Raw genomic sequence first — 24,540 nt, 5'->3', positions numbered from 1 at the left:
TCATCAGCTTACTCAGAATGAGGAACACTGAGCCATCCGGCCATTGGCCCGTTCCAGCAGTGTCCATGCTGGCGTCTAGCTCTCGCGTCATTAGTTACTTGCTAGCGGTAACGCAGATTCTTCCACAACCCCCGGGGACTCCTGCCCCGTGACCCACTCCTCCCTCCCAATGTGGGAAACCAGGAGAGCAGAGACATGAACGACCTTTACAGAGATCCACAAGGCCTTGCTGGCATCTGCGTGGAGGTTCTGCCGGAGAAGCCAAACAGCCAACACCAAACCACAAACTTCAGTGCGGGGAGAAGCAGGACGAGGCCACCCCATCCGAACATCCACTCCAGAGGGCCACAGCCCCGTCATGGGGCACCCATGCAAAGTCTCGTTCTTCCTTAAACCCCAGCTACAGATAAACTCTTCCTAAGGCACACCGAGCCAGCTGCCTTCTGCGCTTCCCCTGCTGTCTGGAGATGCAGAATATACTTTCCTTCCAGGGGCAAAACTGTTTCTCAAGATCTCCTGAAAATAAGGGAGGATATGCGCTATGCAGAACTGACTATAATTTATAATTTAATCCGCTGGAGGCACACACATGACATGCCGGTTCAGTTTTCCAGCTACACACTCCAGTACATACTATGAAGGAAACACGAGAGGTGGCAAAATGGATAACGTCTGGACCACAGAGAAGATGGTACATTTGCAACAGTTACGAGGCCGTGCAGCCAATGAGTGGCCATCAAACTCTTTAGTGTTTGCTCGGTGGCACGCCTACTGAACTCGTAAAAGAACAGCCCATGTCACAATGTTGGTAGCTTCTAAATGGTGGGATTTTTGGTAACACAAGGGGCATCCGTGTGTGTCTGTGCCACTTTCAAAAGACCGGGACACTCTGGCAGCTCTTGACATTTCTACACCATGAGTTCCAAATTGTACAGGGGCAGATGCAGCCCAAAGCTCCGAAGAACGGCGAGCAACACGTTTCACTTGATGTGAGTTCTGGAAGGACAGCCGTCTACCACCACCAACACGCATGCTCTCGGCAACTCCAAGTAACCAGTGCAACTTGTAAAAGTCAGGCTTGGGTTTTTTGTTTTTTTATTCAATACATTCTAATCAAAGAGTAACAGCAGTAAATAAACACTTTGAAAAACAGGCAGGTATCCCCCTATCTCTGGAAGAAAATTAAGTCCGAGTATTTATTCTACATGGTAGAAGGGAGACAACTGCTGATGTCCATGGTTAGACAATTCAGGACAGCTTGGGAATTTCTAAAGCCATTTCCAAAAAAACTCAATGGCAACGGCTTGGGACACAGCTACCTCAAGGGATACACTGTCTACGTCGGTTTTCATGAACAAGGATTGAGTTGCACCTGTTTAAGCATGACATTCTTGTCTTTAGCCTTAAAGGAAAAGAGAAAAGTCTTTTCCATTTGCACCAGTTTGAAATAGTTCTTAAATAAGGCTCCCTTAACGGATTACTACAGTACTCCTTCAAAGGAGAGAGTTCGTACGTGTAGTAAAAAGACAAATACAGGATTTCATGGTCTTTTTTTTTTTTTTTTTTGGCTGATAGGTAATTGCATAAAATGAGGGGTACATACTCACAAGCACGATCTGTTTAACGAAACTCTTAGGTACATCAGAAAGCAAAACAGAAACGTCCTGAAACCAGCTCAGACCACCAGGCCTTTTCTACAGAACATCACAGCCTGCGTCAGCTTGGTTCCTCCCACCTCTTCAGGACCCTGCGTGTAGCTCCTTCCTCTGCTGATGGAGCACGGCCCCCGGACCTAACCCCAGGGGACCTCAGAGAGGCCAGGCACTCTGGCCCAGTGCTCCTTTGGCCTTCGCTTGGGACATTTTATCCTTAGTTCAAAGGGATCAATTGGCCTTGGTCAGCCTTAGGAAGGCTAGTATCACTCAGGTGAACGTAGCTGAGGGGAAAGTGCAAATACCTAGCTACCTCTTCACGCCTTTTTTTTTTTTTCTTTAATTAGATTGACTTCAGCGGTTCTTACAAAGAATCCCGCGTGGTTATCCAGAGCAGTTCACTCAAGTTTTGGTTCTCTTTTACATAGCTGCATTCGGAGATAGTCTACATGAGGCATGTTTAGAAAAAGAGAAACACTTATACCTGGAATTTATATTCTTCCAAGTAATCTTTTAGTCTGGTGGGTAAAGGCAGTCCCCAGATGGTGCCGGTGCACTTGTTAATGGCCAGTCGACAGAGGTGTTGCAGGGGTGGCGCCGATGTGTAGAGCGGTTTGGTCAGATACAGATGAACCGTGCCGTTCCGGGGGGCTTCCGGGCCCGTCCGCTTATCCTTGCACATCTGAACATAGTAGTCGATCAGATGCACCACACTGTCAAACTGTTTAAGCTTGGACTTGACACATATGATGGAGTCCAACCTGAACTTCCCATCTTGGTATTCGATCCGGAGGTTGGTGGGCCCAGCTGACGTTTTAACAGATATGGTTAGTAGGTAGTCTGAGTGCGAACTGTCTCGAATCAAGAAAGTTCCCTCGGGTGCCTCTTTTAATTTCTCTTTGGCTTCATTAACAGTCATACTGCCCCAGTACCATCCTGGGGTTTTTGCCCAAAAAGAAAAAAAGAAAAAGAGTAAAACAGTTATTACGAGGATTTTTAGAATAAAGCAAGTACCTGGCAATGATTTTTCTAGCTCTTAAAAAAAAAGTGTGTGTGTGGCAGGGGGATGGAGTGATTTACTGGGGCTACCACGAATGAACGCTTTTGGTTATAATTTAATGAAAATTTGAGACTTTTATTTTCTGAACACAAACTGAGCCACTGCTGCTGCTGCTGTTGATTTTTTTTTTAAAAAAACTGGGTTTTCTGTAGCTATCCTTTAATGCATGTTAAGATTTTATTCTAACAAGCCAAAAAAAAAAAAAAAGGTTGCAATAGGAATAGGACAAACTGGCTGCTGAAGCATAATGCTTTCAATGCTATTTAACTGAAAACTATGATTTAAGCAAACGAGAAACGAATCAGAAGTTGGAAATAAGTCATGCCCTTTAAAAAAGCTGAAAGCCCCAACCCTAGTCATTCCCACGCAGCGAAAAACAGAAGCAGCATCTTCCGGGCGGCTGGTGGCCCCCCAGCCCCCTCCCCTCCAAACAGCCAGCTCACAGCGGACAAGGGACAACCTCCCCTTGTCCGAAGCCCTGGAAAGCACTGCCCTGTGTTTGTTTTGAAAGCACGGCTCTGGTACAATAGCTTCTGTTGGCCGCCAGCTTCGATGACGGCTAATTCTACCAGTCACTGAGAAACGGGGAGCCCCAATCGATAATCAGTGCCGCAGGCTGACAACCTTCGCTGAACTTTCCTGGATTTCGCCCGGATTCGAATCCAGGCACAGCCGCCAGTCCGTCGTCGGTCTGCCCCGCATGCTCAGCTCCCCAGCCCATTTTCAAAAGTAACTCAAAGGCGTTCTGCACTTCAGGAGTTCGGACGGTGTGCCCCCCCACTCCGACCCCCAGGTAGGGGAGAGCCAGTGGCCCGCTTGCCAAGACCGCCGGGGAACTTCTCCCCTGTCGCTACCAAAAACTTCAACTTTGACTCAAACGTAAGCTTTTAGGATCCAGATTTCGAAAGCCTGAACGATCTCCCAGATATCTGAAAAAATCCTCTTACTGCCTTTCAGATGCCGAGGGCCGCCGGCGAGCTGCGCAGAGCGCACGACTGCCCCGGAAACAAGCCAGCCCGGGGCGCGCTGCCCCTGGAGGCCATGCTCGCGCCGCCTTCCTCGCACTCGGTCGGTCCCTGCCCTTGGCCACCAAGATCGCGGGCTGCAGCGGTGGCTGCGGGGAGCCCTAGCACGCCGCGGAGGCACAGGGCGCTTTTTCCCGCCAGCCGGAGCGCCCAGCCCTGAGCAGCCGAAGAAAACAGGAGAGGGTCCAGCACGCTCAAAGGCTGTTTCCAAGGAGCCCCTCGCACGTTCTGCCATCCCCAAGCTCCCCGGGAACCAGTTTCCTTTCGAATTCCCAAGGATCTGGGGCCGTGCGGGGCGCGGCGCGGGAGGGGGGGGGGTGCATCCTCGCCGCAGTTCCCCGCCCTAGAGAGGAGACAGGAAGTCAGGGGTCCCATTTCTAACCCGTCCTGCAGCTTCCCGACCTCAGCCCCATTTGCCACAGCACTTCCCCCGCCTCTGAGGAGGTGTCCCCTCCCGCACACCCCGCCGGTCCCTACCTGTTTGGCTGAGCTCGCGCAGAGCCTTCGCCAGACGCGCCGCCTCTGGGGACGGCTCCTCCGGCGGCCCCGTGGTCCCCCACTGGCTCCGCGTCCCTTCCGCGCCATTCCCGGAGGGCTCGAGGCACCGCAGGGTCATGGGAGGAGGGTCACCGCGGCAAAGACAGGTGGCCGCCCGAGCTGGGGTCCCAGAGGGCTTCGCGTCCTTCCTGGGAGTCAGTGGGAGCCCCCAGACGAGTCCCCGCTGGGGGTCCGAAGCGGTGACAAAAGAGGAGGGGGTGGCGCACTGCTGGTTCCGTGTCGCCAGGTTCCAGCGGACAGATGCCACAGTCGCCCACAGACGCGCTCAGCCAGAGAGAGTCTGCAAAGAGAAAGTGGGGCGTTTGGTCAGTGCGCGCCGGACCCCTGCAGCTGGGGTGGGGGTGGGGGTGGGGAAGCAGAGTCGTGGAAAATCCCGGGGACTCCTCGGCCCCTAGGCTCCTGCACCATTTAACCTCAAGCATCCAACTGCCGCCCCGGCCCAGCTCTGCAGAGAAAAGATGAGAGAGCAGGGATTCCAGACTCAAGAGTTGGCCAGGGAGGGGCAGTGGGAGCCAGGATGAGAGCGGACGGGGCGTTTTCCCGCCCAGGGCTGCTCGCTGAAATCACGCACTGTCAAGCCAGGAAGAGCAAACAGTCACCTGCGGGTCCAGGGGGCATGGGCCCTTGTCAAGGACAAGAAGGAAGATTTAAAAGAGGAAAGACCAAGACAGATCGCCAAACTGGCACTCCCAACCCACACCCCCGCGCAGCCAGAGGCCTCTCCGGAGCCAGCACCCGGCACCAACCTGGTCCCCCGCCCTAAAAAGCTGCGGGACTCCCGGGGCCTGAGCCGCCAGCCCGGGGTGCAGAGGTGCACGAGCAGCTGCATCCCTTGCCCGGGAGGCAGCCGCGCTGCCCTCCCCCCCCCACCCCCCGCGCGCCGCCGCCGCCTCCCGGTGCCCGCTCGGGGCAGAGCTGGGGGGGCGCCTCGGCGGTCGCGCCCGGTCCGGGACGGCCGCCGCGGGCGCTGTCGAGGAATCGGCCCGAGTGCAAAGCCACCGCGGGAGCTCCGAGCCCAGGCCGGGGCTGAGCGGGCAGCAGCGAGCGCGGCGGGACGCGCGAACACCCAACGCCGCCGAGCGCTTACCTCGGCCGCGGCCGCCGCCGCCTCCGCACCAGGCAGTCTCCCGGGCGGACATGGGGCGGGGGAGCCGGGAGGGGCCCGGGAAAGGGGGGGGGGGCTCTGCCCGAGTGTCCCCTGTCGACGTTTAATTTGGGAACGAGGTGCTCGGGGATGCGACAAGCCCTGCGCCCAGCCGCGGCAAGACTTCTGTGCGCAAGGGGCGGACAAAAATCTCAGGGATCATCGCCTCGACTAACCCCCGCCGCGCGCGCGCGCCGCCAACCCCGACTCCGACACCCGGTCGGGGCTCGGACACCCCCGCTCCGGGGCAGTTGCCGGCGTTCCTCTGGCCGCGACCGAGGAGGTGGGAAGGAGAGAGGGAGGGAGGAACAAGGGAGGAGGCGGGCTGGTGGGGAGGAGCGGGAGATCAGGTTATTAGGATTATTAATTTGGGTGGCTGTTCAAGGGAGGAGGGGGGGACAACTCCGGAGACTTCCCGACGCCGACAAGGCACGGGAGAAGGCAGGCGGCGGCGGCGGCAGCGCCGCGGCTCCGACTCTCCCCTGGCGCTCCCACTGCGGAAGCCCAGGCCGCCCGCCGCTCCCCGCGCCCACGGCCGCGCCCCGCTGCCCTCCCCAGCGACTCTTCTCGGGGCGGAGCCTTCAGGCTCCCCCCGCAACCCACGCCGGTACCTGCCGCGGGCGCTAGGAATCCTGAGGCTGTGCGCCCGGGGCCCCGGCGCGCACCGTCCGCGGCCCGCGCAGCGCCGGCGGCTGCGGGCGAGGAGGCTCATGCTTCAAGGGGAGGAAAGCCCAAGGCCCGCGAGCGGCGGTGGCGGCGAGACTTGGCAAGAGTTAACCGTCTGGCCCCGGAGCGCCGCGCGCGCGCGACTCCCCAGCCCCTCCCCCGGCGAGCGCGCCTCGCGCCCCGCGCCCCGCCCGGCTGCCGCGGAGGCCGCTTTCCAGGAACTTTCCAGGAATCCGCCTCACGTGACCGTGGCCCCCGCCGCCGCTTTAAAGAGGCTCCGGCGCTAATGCGCAGGCTTCGAGGCGGAGCTGCTGCGAGCGCTCCGGCGCGCGGGTGAGGGCAGTGTGGACGCCTGGGACTCCGCCCTCCCCTGACCCCGCACCCCGGGGTGATCGGGGGCAAGTGGGAGGTGTCCCCGGCCACCTCCAACCCCATCTCGGCGCCGGAGCCCCCCCGGTCCAGCGAATAACGACAGCGCTCCTCGGCCACCGCGGGCGGGGGTGGCCCTCTCTCCACTGGTCGGGCGACCCCTCTCTTCTCTGGTCCTGCGACCCCCGGCCGCACGTGGGCGGGGGGGTGCAGGACAGAATAGGGGTCCTCGAGACCGGTTCCCTCTAGCTCCGAGACACAGCGGTGGAGGTGGGGGCGAGCCCCGAACCACGCCCGGGGCCGGAGGTTCCCTCGGCCCGGGTCCTAGAAGGCAGCGGGCGCGCGGAGAGCGGCGCCTCCTTAAGTCCCCTCCCCCTGGCGCTCCCGGTCGCCGGCTGCGGCGGCCGCGGGGCCGGCTCCTCCCTTACCCCGCCGCGCAGCCCCGGAGGCTCCCGGAGGCCCCGCGGCCCGGCCGGCTCACCTGCGCCCGCTGCGGTGGAGGCGGCCTTACCTGCGCGCCCAGGAGGGGCCGGGTAGCGCGCGCGCGGTCCGCAGAGCGCTCGTCTCCGGTGCCCTGCAGGGCTGGCGTGCGGGGCCGAGAATCGGGAGGATCCCGGCGCCTCCTCCTTCCGCGGGACCCTCACCTCCCACCCACCCCGTTGGAGGCCACCTGGCTTCGGTGGAAACACATCTCCTTGCCTGCCCTCCCTCCCCCCCGAAATGTGACCTACTTTAAATGTGACCTACTTTTTTAAAAAGCCATTTACAATCACGGGAAAACCGGATCCAAATTTTCGATAACCATTTTTCTTTGAAATACTATTCTATTGCATCACTGCTCAAAAGCTTGAAAGGTCAAGGGCCACTTTTGGTTGAAGCGGCGGCTAGGGGGGAAGTTGGGCGAGGGAGGCGCGGCTTACAAACCGTGCCTGCTGCTCCCCCTGCTGGCCGTGGGAGGAAGCGTGAGCCTCTATGATTTTCTCAATGATTTTCCTGCTTTTGAGTAAATAGCCATGCATTGGAGACGCCGCCGAATCGGAGAGGGGAGCAATTCCCAACTAAGAAAAGGCATTGTCAGTCCTGTGCGGAGAGCCGTGTGTGTGTGTGTGTAAGAATCGCGCAGAGAGGAGCTAATTGATAAAAACCCTCTACAAAGTAGTTGAATGATTTTGCACAAGTCACTTGCTGCACTTCCCCCCACCCGGACTTTCCTACAAGGAACTGGACTCGGGTTCTCGGTGATGGACTGGGATGAATGAACAAATCAGATTCCGTGTGGAGTTTGCAGGCCTATGACCTTTAAGAACCACAGCTCTGCTGGTGTTCACTGTACTGTAAATTATTCTGTGTAGCTCCTCCTTCCATGACAAAGAATCCCAGAGGAAGGGTGTACCCACTTCAACATAGTTTAAATTAAAAGATATTTCTAAAAATTTTGCAAATTTAAAACAAACTTAATTTCTGTTTACTTGTTGAGATGAATCTTCCAGCAACCCTTCTTTATATAACTTTCCTCTTGGCTCCTCAGGGCCTTTGTGCATGCTGTTTCTTCTACCCAGAGTGCTCCTGCCCAGGGCTGGCTCTCATTCAGGAACTAGCTCAACGGCACCTCCACAAAGTATCAGTGCCCATGGATATCACCGAGGTGCAATGCCAGCTGTAGGTAGGGGCACCAAACTTTGTACCAAAAAAGGATTCTCAAATTTTGTTTCTGAAATGTTTGTCCTCAAAGGCTAGCATTTTGTTGGTTTTTTTAGTCCTCAAGAAACACATATGGGAGTCACATAAGAGAATGTTTATGGGATCATGTTAAGTGAAAAAAAGTAGGCTATGAAATTTTATCTATGCTATGATTACAACATTATACAGTTATGCAGGCACATGGGCAAACACAGAAGGGAATGTGGGAAAATGAAAGCAGCTGTTTTCAAGATGGGAGGATATGGGTGAATTTTTAAACCTGACTTTCCTTAATACTGTTCCAATATTTTTGTTAGTCATCATTTCTCCAAAACTGCATCTAAGTCAATATGCCACTCTCTGGGAGCAGAGTGTGTTTTATAAGGCTTGTAACTCCAGTCCCATGGGACCACTCACCTGGGCTCCAGACCTGCTCCCAGCATCACCTTTCAGGCATCTAACAAGCATTTCCAATTTTTCTTTAATTTTGTGTTTAAAAGGCAGAGAGAGACCCATCCGCTAGTTCACTCCCAAAATGCCTGCAAAAGCCAGAGCTGGGCCATGTAAAAGCCAAGAGCCAAGAAGTCCATCCAGGTCTCCCACACAGGTAACAGGGACCCAAGTACTTGGGCCATCCCCTGCTGCCTCCCAGGGTGCACATCAGCAGGAAGCCGGAACTGGCAGTGGGGCTAGGACTGGAACTCAAACACTTCAGTATGGGATGTAGGCATCTTAACTGGCATCTAATGGCTAATCAAAGTCCATCCCTGGCATCTCCAATTCCCTATGTCTCAAAGAGAGACCTGACAAGCTCTCCCCCTTCTAACAACAATAGCAACAACAAAAAGCAGCTCCTCTGTACCCTTCCTCTCTGAAAACGTGAGTTCCATCTCTTAGTTGGCCCGGCCATAAAAGCCTAAGTGCCACTGTGGATGCCTCTTTCTCACATACCCCACATCGCACCTGGAGTTCAATCACTGGACTCTGATTTCACAAGAACGCAGAGTCGGAGCACCTGCACATGGCCCACGGCACGCCGGGCCAATCTCTGACCGGGCGAGTGCAGCAGCCTCTCGAATGGCCTCCTGATGGGATCATGAGCAGGACTCACTTTAGGGACAGTGTCCCTGCTCCAACACAGATGACTGCATTGCCCCCCCCCCCCAGGAAAACACAGAACCCTAATAGCTGCTCACATGGCCCAGCAAGATGCTGCCCCATTTACCTCTCTGATCCCATTTCCTTTTTTTTTTTTTTTTTTTCTGACAGGCAGAGTGGACAGTGAGAGAGAGAGACAGAGAGAAAGGTCTTCCTTTGCCATTGGTTCACCCTCCAATGGCCGCCGCGGCCGGCGCACTGCAGCCAGCACACTGCGCTGATCCGATGGCAGGAGCCAGGTACTTCTCCTGGTCTCCCATGGGGTGCAGGGCCCAAGCACTTGGGCCATCCTCCACTGCACTCCCTGGCCACAGCAGAGAGCTGGACTGGAAGAGGGGCAACCGGGACAGAATCCGGCGCCCCGACCAGGACTAGAACCCGGTGTGCCGGTGCCGCAGGCGGAGGATTAGCCTAGTGAGCCGCGGCGCCGGCCTCCCATTTCCTCTTGCTTTGCTCTTTGATTGCTCTACTGGACACCCTGTTATTTCTAGACCATATTGCCCTTGCTCCTTCCTCAGGGCCCTTGTATCTACTGCTTCCTCTACCTCGCACGCTCTTCTTTCAGATACCTGCCTGGCCCCCTCCCATCTTGATGGATTGTCACTCATCAGTGAGCCCTCGCCTGATCACCCCCGTCACCCTTAACCCTTCCCCACGCACATGTGTTTCTCGTCCATATTCTAGTTGCTTCCCTTCACTTTGGTCACTACCATGGTCTATTTTGTTTGTCCACCAGAATATAAGCACCATGCATTTGAACTTGCATTGTTCACAGCCGTGCTTTAGTGTCTTGCATAGTTCCCAGTGTGTAGTAAGCATTCAACATAATTGTTGCATGCATGAATGAAGTGAATGCATTAGTGTGACAGTTACATTGCCCAAGTGTGAATTTTACTCTTGCACTACTTACTACACCTGTAATCACATTAGTTAGTCTTGAAGAGATAATAATTGTATTTACCTCAAAGGGCTGTTTTGAAAGTTTAAGTTAGAAATCTAGAAAAGTGCTTTGGCACTTAGCAAACTAAATAAATAAATAAAGATTACCTGTTGTTTTAGCTATCATCCGTGTACTCGCTGTGAGTTTGGGTTTCTCGCTGTATGGGTCAGATTGTCTTACATTCGCTTATGTGAAATTCAGTGGTCGCCCCCCACTTCCGCAAACCTCCCTCCTATGGCTGCTTGGTTGGTTCCCAGAACCTCCCCTTCAGCTTTGAAATTCATAGGGTATCTGTCGATTTCCAGGCACATATCTGTTCTGCTCAGGACGATTCTCACAAAGGCTGCGCTGAGTAGTTGCCAAGGCTTGAGACTCCCCTCTGTGTGCCAGACCAGCCCAGGGCACTGCTGGTTTTGCCACACAGATGGTCTAATACTGACAAGTGCTCCACACTCAGCTTCTTCCTAACTGCCAGGAGGGAGTTGTGGGTTTTGTTTGGGAGATGGGAAGGCGGTTGATACTCTTTGGAGATGGAATCGCCACATTTAAGGGTAGAAGGAATGCTTTGAAGTGTCCAGTATTCCTGCCTTTTAGAAATCACCATCTCTGGCCGGCGCCATGGCTCACTAGGCTAATCCTCTGCCTTGCAGCGCCTGCACACCGGGTTCTAGTCCCAGTCGGGGCGCCGGATTCTGTCCCGGTTGTCCCTCTTCCAGGCCAGCTCTCTGCTGTGGCCAGGGAGTGCAGTGGAGGATGGCCCAAGTGCTTGGGCCCTGCACCCCATGGGAGACCAGGAAAAGCACCTGGCTCCTGGCTCCTGCCATCGGATCAGCGCAGTGCGCTGGCTGCAGTGCGCCGGCTGCGGCGGCCATTGGAGGGTGAACCAACGGCAAAGGAAGACCTTTCTCTCTGTCTCTCTCTCTCCCTGTCCACTCTGCCTGTCAAAAAAAAAAAAAAAAAAAAAAAGAAAGAAAAGAAAGAAAAGAAATCACCATCTCTCTTGCTTGCAAACCCCTCCCCCGGCACCTCCATGACTCCCTTTGATTCTGGGACCCACTCTTCAAGAGAGCACATGACCCAGGCTGGTCAACGGGAGTGCCTTGTGCCCTTGGACACAGGGCTTTGTCCAGCATCACAGCCCTGGCAGGGCCAGCCAGACTATGTTTGTGGGATTTTATGGAAATGCTGCCAGAGAACAGCCTGGCCCGGTGAGATGAGAAGCAGTCATGACCACAGAAATCAACTTTTCCCCGACCTGGAGCTCCCTCTGGACCCAGGGTGCTAACAGAAATGAGCAAAGACAAGACTGCAAACATCAAGATAAATGGGAGAGAGCATATTTCCCTCTGGAAGGGAAGGTGATTCCCTGTGTGTGAAAGGCTTACACCTGACCTATTTCCTTCTTCTCTATTTCCACCTGGCCCTGCAGGCACTGGTGTGCTGGCTGCATCTGAGACTTTCTCTGCGGCAAAGTGTTCCAGGGCACAGATTTTGGGGGTTAATTGGCAACCCGGAGCCTCACTGTAAATCCCCAGGGGCCTGCGGACCTCAGGCAGGACCCTTGTTTTAAGGGAATTATGGATGGTCTCCATTAAGCACTCCAGGAAGCTCACGGCTGCCTTCCGCGTGGTAAGGGACTCTCTTTACAGGAGGTGCTCTGTGTAGTCCGAGGGTCATTAATCACAGGACTTTGGTGCTAGGAAGGCCACTATTTCACTAGTACAGAAAATTTAATCTTGTTTCTCCTCCCCGGTTGGCCTCCTTGTTTCTCAAACACACCAGGCCTGCCCCAGGGCCTTTGTACTCACTCTATCTGCAACACTGTGTCCCCGCGGTTCTCATGGAGCCGCTCCCGCCTTGCACTGCCGTCTCCGCTCAGGGAGCTTTTCCCACTTTCTGTAGAATGCTAGCCCCTGTCTGTGACAGTTTCTTCCCGCAGCTGGAGTTTCAGCCTGTGCTTACCACTACATGACATGTGGCAGTTGTTTCTTTGTAATTTGTTCCTTGTCTCTCTCCCACTTGGAATGTAAACAAGGACTTCATCTGCTAGATTCACAGCTGTATCCCCAGGTGCCTAAAACGACTCCTGGGCCGTGGTAGGCTCCCAATGTCAAGTGATCGAATGGATGAGTGATTCTAGTGCACCTGTAGGTGGGGAAACAGAAACACTTTTATCACCTTCTTTCTGGCCTGGATCTATTTAACTTTTTCATCTCTCCCTGCATAGGCGTGCTTCTCAGCTTACTCTTGGGCTTCCCTTCAAGCCCGGGTCTGCTATCTAGGGGAGCTATCAAGGTGTTCTCAGAGTTTCTCCTTAATGTCCATGTGGTTGACCTCACGACAGGAGAGAGCATGTAGAGTCACCTCTGTACTCAGCAAGCATTCATTAGGGACAAACGCAGCTCAGCCCCACTCCTACTCTGGTCACAGGGGCACCGTCAAAGCTCATTCTAACGAAGGGCGAAGGGGAATGCATGCCGTGGCTTTGAGAACAGCTGGGAAATACCACTCAACCACCCTGGGAAGTCCAGAAAGGGCAGTGGGCAGCCTTGGTTGATTCCCTGAGCTTCTCCAGATTTTTGTCTTCTCTTCAATGGCATGAAAAATCTGGCCTGCACAAGCTACTGAGTTTCCATCTCATTGGAATCACCTCCAACCTCTGTTCCACGACCTCCCAAAGAGCAGCTGATGGTGTTATTAGACCTCAGCCTGGGCAGCTTCTAGGTATATTTGACTTTCCAGAGAAGTTCACAAAGGTCAAGGCCTGGTAGGATGTGGTAAGCAGAACACGCAAAGAAAAACCTACTGGTAAACAACAAATACCACCCCTGGCTTAGTCATGGAATTCTGAGAAGCAGCAGCACCCAGGGAACCAGTCTGTACACTGGCAATCATGGCTGAGACTAACTTTAACCAAAGGCATGTGGCAGAGCCACAAAAGGCAGGCTCTGCAAATAGTAGCCAGCTTTTCAACTCACAGGACGGCTGTCATACCCATTCTGTGTGAAAGGCCCACAGACCACACCCACTGGCCTTTTGTGCTATTCTAGCAAGTTAGAACTGGAATGATAATGAGCCCATGCCACCATAACAGAAAGCAATGACACCAGTTTGCCTCATATGATGGTTTAATCTCTCTTGACCAATACAACATAGCAGATAGCTGATTTTATTCTATAACAACCTTTTGGTGATGATGGGAAAATACACCTTCCCAAGAAAAAAACTTTTCATGTAAGTAAAATTAAACCAAGGCACATTAAAGTAGGTTATTGTATACTTGTAAACAAACTCCCATTAAGAAAACAGTGTAGGGCTTAGTGTGCACAGAGGTAACATTTTAAGGGGAAAAGTAGCAGAGAGAGTAAGTTGCTTTTAAAACAGGTCATTCACCTGCACCCCATGGGAGACCAGGAAAAGCACCTGGCTCCTGGCTCCTGCCATCGGATCAGCGCGGTGTGCCGGCCGCAGCGCGCCGACCGCGGCGGCCATTGGAGGGTGAACCAACGGCAAAGGAAGACCTTTCTCTCTGTCTCTCTCTCTCACTGTCCACTCTGCCTGTCAAAAAAATAAATAAATAAATAAATAAATAAATAAATAAATAAATAAATAAATAAAACAGGTCATTCAAACCATGAGTGCTATTCCAACAAATGGGACTGTAATATTCTCAAAGATTGCTTGCAATAGTGGAACATAGGCCACGGATAAAGAATTGAAGAGGAAGGCTGGGTTCATTCTGTGTTGTTTTAAAATACTCCCAGTCAAAAATTGTTGCATTTCAGCATATGGCAATAATTCTAAAACACTAAAGCCTTGTTTCTTATGAAATATAGTTACATATATAAAAAGATAAATACATGCTATATTATTAGAAATAGCTTGTGAATATCAGGCTGTTTCAGCCTCCTATATTTTTTTCCTTTGAGTTTCCAATATTGCTGAAAAGGGGATTTTTTTTCTTATTGCAAGTTCCCCTGAATGAGTTACTCTGTTGTTTTTGTTTTCCCCTCTCCTATTTTTAAAACTCATACCTAAAAGAGGCAAGTTTGTCTGACAAAGCCATCAGGCAAATCCTTGTCTTTCTCAACATAATTTTAGCCCAAGGTCTACATTTCCTTCTACTCTGCCACAACCACTAAATACCCACATGTTCACTGTCAATCAGATTAATTGTAGTGTGATCTGTTGATCTCAGACACTGAATGGACAAAAATAACAATGGAAAAGATGATATTAATAAATAAATAGATCACCGTGGCAACTGGAAATCAGAAAGCAGTCACGTGCCAGTATCTCACACGAGTACCATCACAGGATAGTAGGACACAAATCAGCAAATTTCACTCAAAAAAAAAAAAAAAGATAAATTGTATAGCCTTATTTCTATTAAAGAAATACACTCCATGCTCAGCAGGCCTCATTAGTGAATTCCACCAAATACTTAATGAAGAAATAATACCCATCCTACACAAACTTTTCTTTAAAAAATGCACAGTTAATAACCCATGTTAGGAGGCCAGCACTGTCTGGATACTAAAGACAGACAAGACAAAGCACTACAGCCCAATATTTCTCACAAATGTAATCACAGAATAGTAGCAAATTGAGTCCAGAAATATATAAAAAGGGTAATATATCATGACCCACTTGGATGCATTCCAAGAAAGCAAGGTTGATTCAGCATTCAAAATCAATCTGTAAAACTCATGTTCCCTACAGATTAAAATAATAAAATCATGTAATTATCTCAATCCATGCAAAAAAAAAAGTTATAGAAGTCAAAATCCAGCCACCATAAAAAAATTCAGCAAACTGAAGGAAATGTACCCAATTTAATAAAATCATATCTATAAAAATCTACAGCTGTCAGGATCATTACTGCTAAAAGATTAAGTGTATTTCCTCTGGGGCTGGCATCATGCCATAGTGGGTTAAGCAGCCACCTGAAATACCAGCATCCCATATGAGCACCAGTTCGAGTCCTGGCTGCTCCACTCCCTGTCTAGCTCCCTGCTAATAATCTGAGAAAGCGGTGGAGGACAACTCATGTCCTTCTTTTTTTTTTTTTTTTTTTTTTGACAGGCAGAGTGGATAGTGAGAGAGAGACAGAGAGAAAGGTCTTCCTTTTTTTTTTTTTTTTTGCCGTTGGTTCACCCTCCAATGGCTGCCGTGGCCAGCGCACTGCGGCCAGTGGACAGCGCTGATCCGATGGCAGAAGCCAGGTGCTTCTCCTGGTCTCCCATGGGGTGCAGGGCCCAAGCACTTGGGCCATCCTCCACTGCACTCCCTGGCCACAGCAGAGAGCTGGCCTGGAAGAGGGGCAACCGGGACAGAATCCGGCGCCCCGACTGGGACTAGAACCCGGTGTGCCAGCAACGCAAGGTGGAGGATTAGCCTAGTGAGCCGTGGCACCGGCCCTCTCATGTCCTTCTGCTCTGCCACAACCACTAAATACCTGCCTGCCACATGTTCACTGTCGATCAGATTAATTGTACTGTGTCCTTGGGCCCCTGCCTGGAAGAAGTTCCTGGCTTCTGGATTTGGCCTAGCACAGCCTTAGCCATTGCGGCCATCTGGGGAGTGAACCAGAGGATAGAATGTCTGTCTGTCTCTGTGAGTCACTCTCTTTCAAATAAATAAATAAATAAATAAATCTTTAAGAAACTTTTTGCGGGGGTCAGCGCTGTGGCGTAGTGGGTTAAGGCCCTGGCCTGAAGCGCTGGCATCCCATATGGGCACCGGTTCTAGTCCCGGCTGCTCCTCTTCCGATCCAGCTCTCTGCTATGGCCTGGGAAAGCAGTGGAAGATGGCCTAAGTCCTTGGGTCCCTGCACCCATGTGGGAGACCGGGAAGAAGCTCCTGGCTCCTGGCTTCGGATCAGCACAGCTCCAGCTGTTGCGGCCATCTGGGGAGTGAACTAGCAGATGGAAGACCTCTCTCTCTCTCTACCTCTCTGTAACTCTGTCTTTCAAATAAATAAATCTTTAAAAAAAAAAAAAAAAACTTTTTGCAATCCAAGCATAGTTTTCTCATAACAAACGTTTTCCATGAACTTTCTGAAGAATCCTCATGTTCCCAAATAAACCTTCAACAGCCCTTCCCTCCCCACCTTTTAGTAGAAATTGACAAACTGATTCTAAAATATATATGAAAAGTCAAAGGACATAGAAATTATTTTGAAAAAGAATAATGAAGTTAAAGAATACACACTATCTGATTTCAACATTTATTCTAAAGCTATAGTAATCAGGACAGAGCAATACTGGTATAAGAATAAATATATGGATTAAAGGAACAGTTTAGGGACCAGCACTACTACTACGGTGCCAGCTTTATGTATGGATGCCGGTTCATGTCCCAGCTGCTCCTCTTCCAATCCAGCTCTCTGCTATGGCCTGGGAAAGCAGGGGAAGATGGCCATGGGCCCCTATACTCATGCAGGAGACCTGGAAGAGACTCCTGGCCCTGACTTGGGATTGGCCCAGCTCCGGCCTTTGTGCCCATTTGGAGAGTGAACCAGCAGATGGAAGACCTCTCTGTCTCTCCATCTCTGTCTGTAACTCTGCCTCTCAAATACATAAATAAATCTTTTATAAAACTACATAAATAAATTTTTTTAAAAAGGAACATTCTAGAGCATCCAGATAGAGTCCACAAAAGGGCCTATGTAATTCTACTCAGAAAGAATAGCTGTTTGACACATGGTGCTTTTTTTTTATATATTTATTTATTTATTTATTTGAGAAGTAGAGTTATAGACAGTGAGAGGGAGAGACAGAAAGGTCTTCCATCTGCTGGTTCACTCCCCAAGTGGCCACAACAGCCAGAGCTGAGGTGATCTGAAGCCAGGAACCAGGAGCTTCCTCCAGGTTTCCCATGCAGGTACAGGGGCCCAAATACTTGGGCCATCTTCTACTGCTTTCTCAGGCCGTAGCAGAGAGCTGGATCAGAAGAGGAGCAGCCGGGACTTGAACCAGAGCCCATATGGGACACTGGCACTGCAGGTGGAGGCTTTAGCCCACTATGACCCACCTGGTGCTTTAACAACAGGACATTCATACGCAAAAAAAAAAAAAAAAAAAAAATTGGAAACTTGACCTTTATACCATATGCAAAAATTAATTTGAAATGGATCATGGGTCATAGATTTAAATATGTGATAGACTACAAAATCACTGAGAAAACATAGGAGTAAATCTTGCTACCTTGAATTAAGCGAAACTTCCTTAAGACACAAACATCATATTTCACAAATCATGAAAGAAAAAACTAATAATTGGACCTCATCAAAAAATTTTCTGCTTTTCAAAAAATGATGTCATAGGGATATATTATGACTAAAACTGTTATAGAAAGATAATATTAAGAAATTTTTTATCTTTTAGAAATGTTTATTTGAAAGGCAGAGTGACGAAGAGAGACAGTGACCTTCCATTCATGGGTTCACTCCCCAGATGCCCACTACAGCCAGGTATGTGCCAGGCCAAAGCCAGGAGCCAGGAACTCCAGCTGAGTCTCCCACGTGGGTGGCAGGGGCCCAGGCACTTGAGCCATCCTCTGCTGCCACCCAGGATGTAGTAGCAGGAAGCTGGATCAGAACCAAAGTAGCTGGGATTCAAACCAGGGATTCTGATGTGGGATGCCAGCATCGCCAGCACTGGCTAGAGCACTTTCATCACAATGTCCACTCCCAGCCCCTTTTTAAAAATGTTTGTTTATTTTTATTTATTTACTTGAAAGACCAACAGAGAGACAGAGATAGAGAAGGGGAAAAACATGAAAGCCACATGCTTGGAAAAATATTAGAAAACTCCAAATCTGATAAAGAACTTGTATTCAGAATATATAAAGAACTTTTACAGGTAAAAATACGGTAAATAATAACAGTATCAGAAAAAACCTAACTAAAAATGTTCAAATATTTGAACAGACACTTTCACCAAAGAATATTAATGGCAAATTAGTTCATTAAAAATACTAATCATGCCGGCGCTGCGGCTCATTAGGCTAATCCTCCGCCTAGTGGCGCCGGCACACCGGGTTCTAGTCCCGGTCGGGGCGCCGGATTCTGTCCCGGTTGCCCCTCTTCCAGGCCAGCTCTCTGCTGTGGCCCGGGAGTGCAGTGGAGGATGGCCCAGGTGCTTGGGCCCTGCACCCCATGGGAGACCAGGAAAAGCACCTGGCTCCTGGCTCCTGGCTCCTGGCTCCTGCCATCGGATCAGCGCGGTGCACTGGCCACGGCGGCCATTGGAGGGTGAACAAATGGCAAAGGAAGACCTTTCTCTCTGTCTCTCTCTCTCACTGTCCACTCTGCCTGTCAAAAAAAAAAAAAAATACTAATCACACAAGAAGATATTAGTGTATGACATAACCCCTAGACTGACTAAAATTAGGAAGAGCCACATTGCCCAACCTTCGGGATCAAATGGAACAAGTGAAGCTCTTGGATGTTGCTGGTAGAAATGTAAAAATGACAAAATCACTTTAAAACAGTGTGACCATTCCTTATAAAGTTAAACAAATTAAACACATGTGATCCAGCCATACCACTCCCAGGAATTTATGCAAGAGAGATGAATTCATGTGTCTACACAAAACTTGTACGTGAATATTTATGACAACCTTTTCCCTAATAACTAAAGTCTGAAAACAGCCCAGATGTCCATCAACAGGTAAGTGGGTGAAGAAATCGTGCTACATCCAAACCACGGAATAATAGCAATAAAAAACCATGCTAGTAATATGTGCAACAACATGAATTATTCTCTAGAACAGGATGCTAAGTATTAGAAGCCAGACATAAAGGCTTGGTATTTCACAATTCCACTTATATAACATCCTGGAAAATAGCTCAGAGGTTGTCAGCAAATGGAGAATGGGGTGAGTAAAGAGAATGATGGCGGGGCCGGCGCTGTGGCATAGCAGGCTAAGCCTCTGCCTGCGGCACCAGCATCTAGTATGGGCGCCAGTTCAAGTCCTGGCTGCTCCTCTCCCAGCTCTCCCCTTAATAGGCCTGGGAAAGCAGTGGAAGATGGCCCAAGTGCTTGGGCCCCTGCACCCGCATGGGAGACTGGGAAGAAGCACCTGACTCCTGGCTTCAGATCAGCACAGTGCCGGCCGTGGCGGCTATTTGGGGAGAGAACCAACAGAAGGAAGACCTTTCTCTCTGTCTCTTTCTCTCTAACTGTCTATAACTCTACCTGTCCCATAAAAATAATTATTTCTTTATTTTAGAAGTAGAGTTACAGGCAGAGAGGGAGAGAGGAAAAAAGATCTTTCATCCACTGGTTTACTCTCCAAATGTCCGCAACGGCTGAAGCTGAGCCGATCTGAGGCCAGGTGCCAGGAGCTTTTTCCAGGTCTCCCACACAGGTACAGGAGCCCAAGGACCTGGGCCATCTTCTACTGATTTCCCAAGCCATAGCAGGGAGCTGGATCAGAAGAGGAACAGCGGGGACATGAACTGGCTGCAGGCGGAGGCTTAGCCTACTATGCCACAATGCTGGGCCCATAAATCTTCAATTAAAAAAATGAGAGAGAGAGAAAGCAAAACTAGAAAAGAGCTACCATGGAAGACAAAGAGGCAGAGGAAATGCTGAAATCTTAGGTTATTCAAGCTAAGAAGTCAGTGTATACAGAGGGCTGCATGATTAACCAACATTTTGGCACCATGGTGTTTACCCTGGGAAGATAATTCCGGGAGGCAAGGGTGACACCTACGTTATCTCAACGCTGGAAAGACTAGACCCATTTCCCGCCCTTAGTGCAGGTTTTCAAGAAAGAACAGTTCATTACAGATAGGAAATTATATAGAGGAAAGGATACTGACGTACCTTTAGGACTAAAATCAGGTTTAGAAATAGCACCCCTGCAGTTATCCAAAGAAGCTGAAAGTGTTTTACACACATTCGTTCTTAGCTCATGAAAGGTCTAGGGGTGGGTGGAAATGCAGGTAGAGCAAGGTGCTGTGGAAACTGGATCGTTTTGCCCCAGGGAGATATGTGGTTGGCTTGACGTGTTGGAAAGATCGCTGTGGCAGGCGTGATGTGGAAGGCGAGGTTGGTGAGGGCAAAGCAAGCGAGACCTACATGGTTGCTGGACTCGTCCCTTAACAGACAAGGAAGTCCTTGCTTAGGGAAATCGGGAATAACAGGGTTCAAGGCAGCAACTCAGAGGGCTCTGGCCATTGGCTGGATGTGAGGGAGGGCTGAGGGGGGAGGTGGCATGGAGGGGTCACACCTAGTTTCTGGGTCACACCAAAAGAAATTGGGGCCAGGGGTGGGGCTTGGGTAGCAAGATGGCTTGCGTGGGAAGGGGAAGCAATCCCCTGTGACACTTGCCCGTGTTGATCTGGGTTTTTCATCTTGTTTTGTTTCCAGCTGTTCTTTTCTTGCCACATTTGCATATTGTACTAAGTTAACACAACATTAAAAACTAATAAATGATCCTCATGTCTATCGTTCCTGATTAACTGGGAGCTGCTTGAGGGCAGTACCTTTGTCTTCTTAAGTCCAGACTTCTCATCACGGCTGACCAGGCCTGGCTGACCCCACCAAAATTTACTGCTTACAGTTCAGAAGGCTTGGAAATCTAAGATTAAGGTGCCAGCAGATTTGGTATCTGGTGAAAGCTTGCTCTCTGCTTCAAAGATGGTGCCGCCTTTTTTTAAAAAAGAATTTTTTTCAATATATTTATTTGAAAGTCAGAGTTACACAGAGAGAGAAAGAGAGGCAGAGAAAGAGAGAGAGAGAGAAGTCTGCTATCCACTGGTTCACTCCCTAATTGGTTGCAACGGCCGGAGGCACCGATCTGAAGCCAGGAGCCAGGAGCTTCCTCCGGATCTCCTATGCGGGTGCAGGGGCCCAAGGATTTGGGTCATCTTCTACTGCTTTCCCAGGCCATGGCAGAGAGCTGGATCGGAAGTGGAGCAGCCAGGTCTCGAACTGGTGCCCATATGGGATGCTGGCACTACAGGTGGCAGCTTTACCCGCTATGCCACAGCGCCAGCCCCGAGATGGTGCCTTCTAACTGCATTCTCTCTTGGGTAAGGGTGAACAAGCTCCCTCAGGCCTCTTTAATGAGGCACCACGGGGCAGCAGTTAAAACACCACGTGGGATACCTGCATCCCACATCGGAATGCCTGGGTTTGAGGTGTAGCTCTGCTCCTGATTCTGGTTTCCTGCTGATGCACACCCTGGGAGGCAACAGGTATTGGCTTAAGTGATTGAGTTCCTGCCACCCATATGGGAGACCTGCATTGAGTTCTCAGCTCCCAGTTTCAACCTGGCTCAAAATTGGTTGTTGCAGACATTTGAAAAGTGAACCAGTGGTTGGGAGATTCTCTCTCTCTCTCTCTCTCTCTGAATCTCTGAATCTCTGCCTTTCAAATAAATAGACCTAACTAAATAAAATGTTGACTAAGAGAGGGGGAACCAATCCCATTTGTGAGGGCTCTATCCTCATGACCTAATCAGTCCTAATGATCCTACCTCTTAATATTACAGCATTGGAGATTAGGTTTGCAAACATGAATTTGGAAGGAACGCAAATGTTCAGACCATAATAATAATAATAATGTAAAAAAATAACAACAAGATTGGCTGATATTTATTAGGTGCTTAATAGAAGCCAGTGTTTTGATATATTAACTAATTTACATACCAGCCCTTCAAGCGGACCCTGTTAGGATTACATTTCTCAGATCGGGAAACTGAAATGTTGAGAAGCAAGAGACTTACTCAAGGTCAGCATTCGAAGGAGATGAACCAACAACAGCCATTCATTGCGTGTTCCCCAGTCCTGAGCTTGGTACCTGTTGGAGGGGCGATGTTCAGTAAATGTTTGTGGAATTGATCTGATGCGGGGAGGTCGTACCTGAGCTGGCAGCGATGCCTGGCACGCAGGAGAGAGCCGATCGGGCAGATGCTCAAAAACAAGGAGCACCTTCAAGTGCTGTGGACACAGTGCTGGAAACAGCCCCGGCACGACAGCTCGGAGGCCAGGAAGGGATGCCTGCCTCTCAGAACCGCTCCAGGAGGCCATTCATCTCCAGAGCACGTGCCTCGGACACAACGCTAGAGTCTTCTCGCCGATTCTTTGTCCTGCCCTGTGCTGACCTGGCAATCACCCCTTCCTTGCTGCTATGGCTCCACGTGCCATCCTCACCTTGTCCTATCTTGACCCGCTCTTGTGGTCCTGCTGTGTGCCCTGGAGGTTTTCCTGGATCCCACTAACATGAGAACATGCTGCTGCATAGCTGTTCATCCTATGTGTCAGCCAGCCCAGGAAGGAGCCACAGAGAACAGACCAGGACTGAGCTATAAGTGTAGCAGTGTTTCTCACCTCAGCTACATGGCGGTGACAACCGCAGAGATTCAAAACACCCCAAATTGATTAAATCAGAATCCCTGATTCTCAAGCTCCCAGAAAGATTCCAAGGTTGAGACTCACTGCAGACTCTCTGGGCCTTCGTAACCCGGCCTCAAGTTAGAGAACAGTGGATTCTTTCCATGTGGGATGGGACAAGCAGCCCCTGGAGGGCAACTGTGGCCGTGTCACCGTGACTTGAATCAAGCTCTGTGAAAGCAGTCCACCCGCTGGGGCTGGCCCTGAGTGCCAGCACCTTGGGCTTCTGGGCGTCATTACCTGATCTGGAGGTTGAGGGGAGAATAGCGTCTCTACCCTCACTCCAGAAAGGACAGAAGAAAGTGACTGTGGGAACTGTGTTTCCATCCTGAGGACTTTCTCTGTCTTGGAGAAATTTATATGCCTCCTACAAACCAGACGTTCCCTCCCCAAGAGAATGTGGAGTGCAGGGGCCCACCCATGCCCTCCTCACATTCGGATTTTCCCTCCAGGGCCAATTTCAGAGGGTCCAGATTTTGAATTTAAGGTGAATCATAGCATCCTTACATATCTCCCCTTGGTTTGGCTTTTGGCAATAGCTGGCTTTGACCAGAAGTGTCTCTCCCCACCCCTGTCCTTTCCATACACTTCTCTGGTTCCTTCCCCAAATTCAGGAAAGAAATAGAGAACATTAGATAAAGGCATCAGATACAATCACCCCAACAATACCAGAGGTGGTGATAACAATAATAATGATTACTATTACTATTACTGTCAGTATTGTTAACAATTGGGTTTGTGCCCGGTTCTAAGCACTGTGCAGGCATTATAAAAACCGTTTGTCCTCTTACTTGAGCCTATGAGGCAGGAAGTACCCCCATTCTACAGAAAAGGAGAGGAAAGTCTCAGGGCTCAGAATGATACCCCAAAGCACGGCCCCTTGGCAGGCAGAGGATTGGACCTCAAGAAGGCTGGCAGGGCTCCTAAGTGTCTGACCCCCACCCACCCTCCTTTCGCCTGCTCCCTTCCTCCCTTCAGACAAGCCTTGGAAACTAGAATTCCTCTTCCCGGTCATGGGTCATAGAAGTCAGAACCGCCCTTGGGGTGAACATCACGGTGCCGTGGGTGAAGCCACCACTTGAGATGCCCACATCCCCTGTCAGCCAGTTCAAGCCCCAGCTACTCTGCTTCCATGCAGAGCACAAATGGTACAAACGCTACAAAGTCTTGGGCCCCTGCCCACCCATGTGGGAAACCTGGGTCGAATTCTGGGCTTCCGGCTCCAGCCTGACCCAGCCCTGGCTGTTGCAGCCATTTTGAGAATGAACCTGTGGCTGGAAGATACTTCTCTCTCTCTCTTTCCCTGCTAAGCCATAAACAAAACCTAGAAATCCGACTCTCACCTTTGTGTGTACAAGTTGGCCCTAAGAAATTCTCTGCATACCTTGTCTGACAGCAGATCCGATGATTCTGTTTCCAGAGGGGCCTGCACCACCCCTGGAGGAAGGAATGTTACCCAGAGAGGCCAAGAAGAATCTGAGCACACAGACCTCGCTGGGATTGCCCTCCTCAGTCTATTAGCATCCAGTAATACCCTGGGTCCTTGGGTCTTCCTTTTGAAGGCTCTGCTGTCACCTAAAACCTGGAGTAAATCAATAGGGTGATGGCTGTGGTTCTAGGAATATTAGCTGTGACCCTTATGATAGATGACAAAAGTCACGGGGTAGAGCAGTGCTTTGAGTCTTTTTTGAAACAAAGAAAACAGCAAGTGGTTCTCAGAATTGCCTGGGAAACTTTGCTAGAAATGCAAATATTCTCTTGGCCAAGGTCAAATTCTCGGATGTACAACCAGTGTAGTCACACAGAGGCTTGCAGCTGTTTAGTTTTGTCTGCGAGTTAGTGTTTCTCAAGGGAAGTCCAGCTGAACAGCATAGTCATC

The 24,540-nt window shown here is 50.6% G+C and overlaps 1 protein-coding gene across 9 annotated transcripts; it reads right to left on the bottom strand.

Moving 5' to 3' along the window:
- Positions 1-1,078: 1,078 nt before the first annotated feature.
- Positions 1,079-24,182, bottom strand: SOCS2 (suppressor of cytokine signaling 2). 9 transcript variants are annotated; one of them, XM_051845750.2, is made up of 4 exons: positions 24,046-24,182; positions 21,995-22,068; positions 4,215-4,575; positions 1,079-2,588 (listed from the first exon to the last, which is right to left on the bottom strand). In XM_051845750.2, the coding sequence occupies exons 3-4, from the start codon at positions 4,351-4,353 to the stop codon at positions 2,131-2,133; spliced, it is 597 nt and encodes a 198-aa protein (XP_051701710.1). In that variant the 5' UTR covers positions 4,354-4,575; positions 21,995-22,068; positions 24,046-24,182; the 3' UTR covers positions 1,079-2,130. The 9 variants fall into 9 exon arrangements, with proteins under 9 accessions (XP_051701710.1, XP_069908800.1, XP_017197507.2 ...); XM_070052699.1 differs by lacking the exons at positions 21,995-22,068; positions 24,046-24,182 and adding an exon at positions 7,222-7,310; XM_017342018.3 differs by lacking the exons at positions 21,995-22,068; positions 24,046-24,182 and adding an exon at positions 6,986-7,152.
- Between the last annotated feature and the right edge of the window lie 358 nt (positions 24,183-24,540).

Source organism: Oryctolagus cuniculus, chromosome 11, assembly GCF_964237555.1.
Source record: "Oryctolagus cuniculus chromosome 11, mOryCun1.1, whole genome shotgun sequence".
In the NCBI taxonomy this organism is placed as follows: Eukaryota; Metazoa; Chordata; class Mammalia; order Lagomorpha; family Leporidae; genus Oryctolagus; species Oryctolagus cuniculus.
The sequence above is the reverse complement of the archived record's forward strand: the minus strand, read 5'-3'. Positions and strand labels throughout refer to the sequence as shown.

Coding starts and splice junctions, on each gene's coding strand:
- SOCS2 (XM_051845750.2), bottom strand. CDS start 4,353: ATGACCCTGCGGTGCCTCGAGCCCTCCGGGAATGGCGCGGAAGGGACG. Junction 2,589..4,214: donor GCGCGAGCTCAGCCAAACAG/GTAGGGACCGGC, acceptor CAAAAACCCCAG/GATGGTACTGGGGCAGTATG.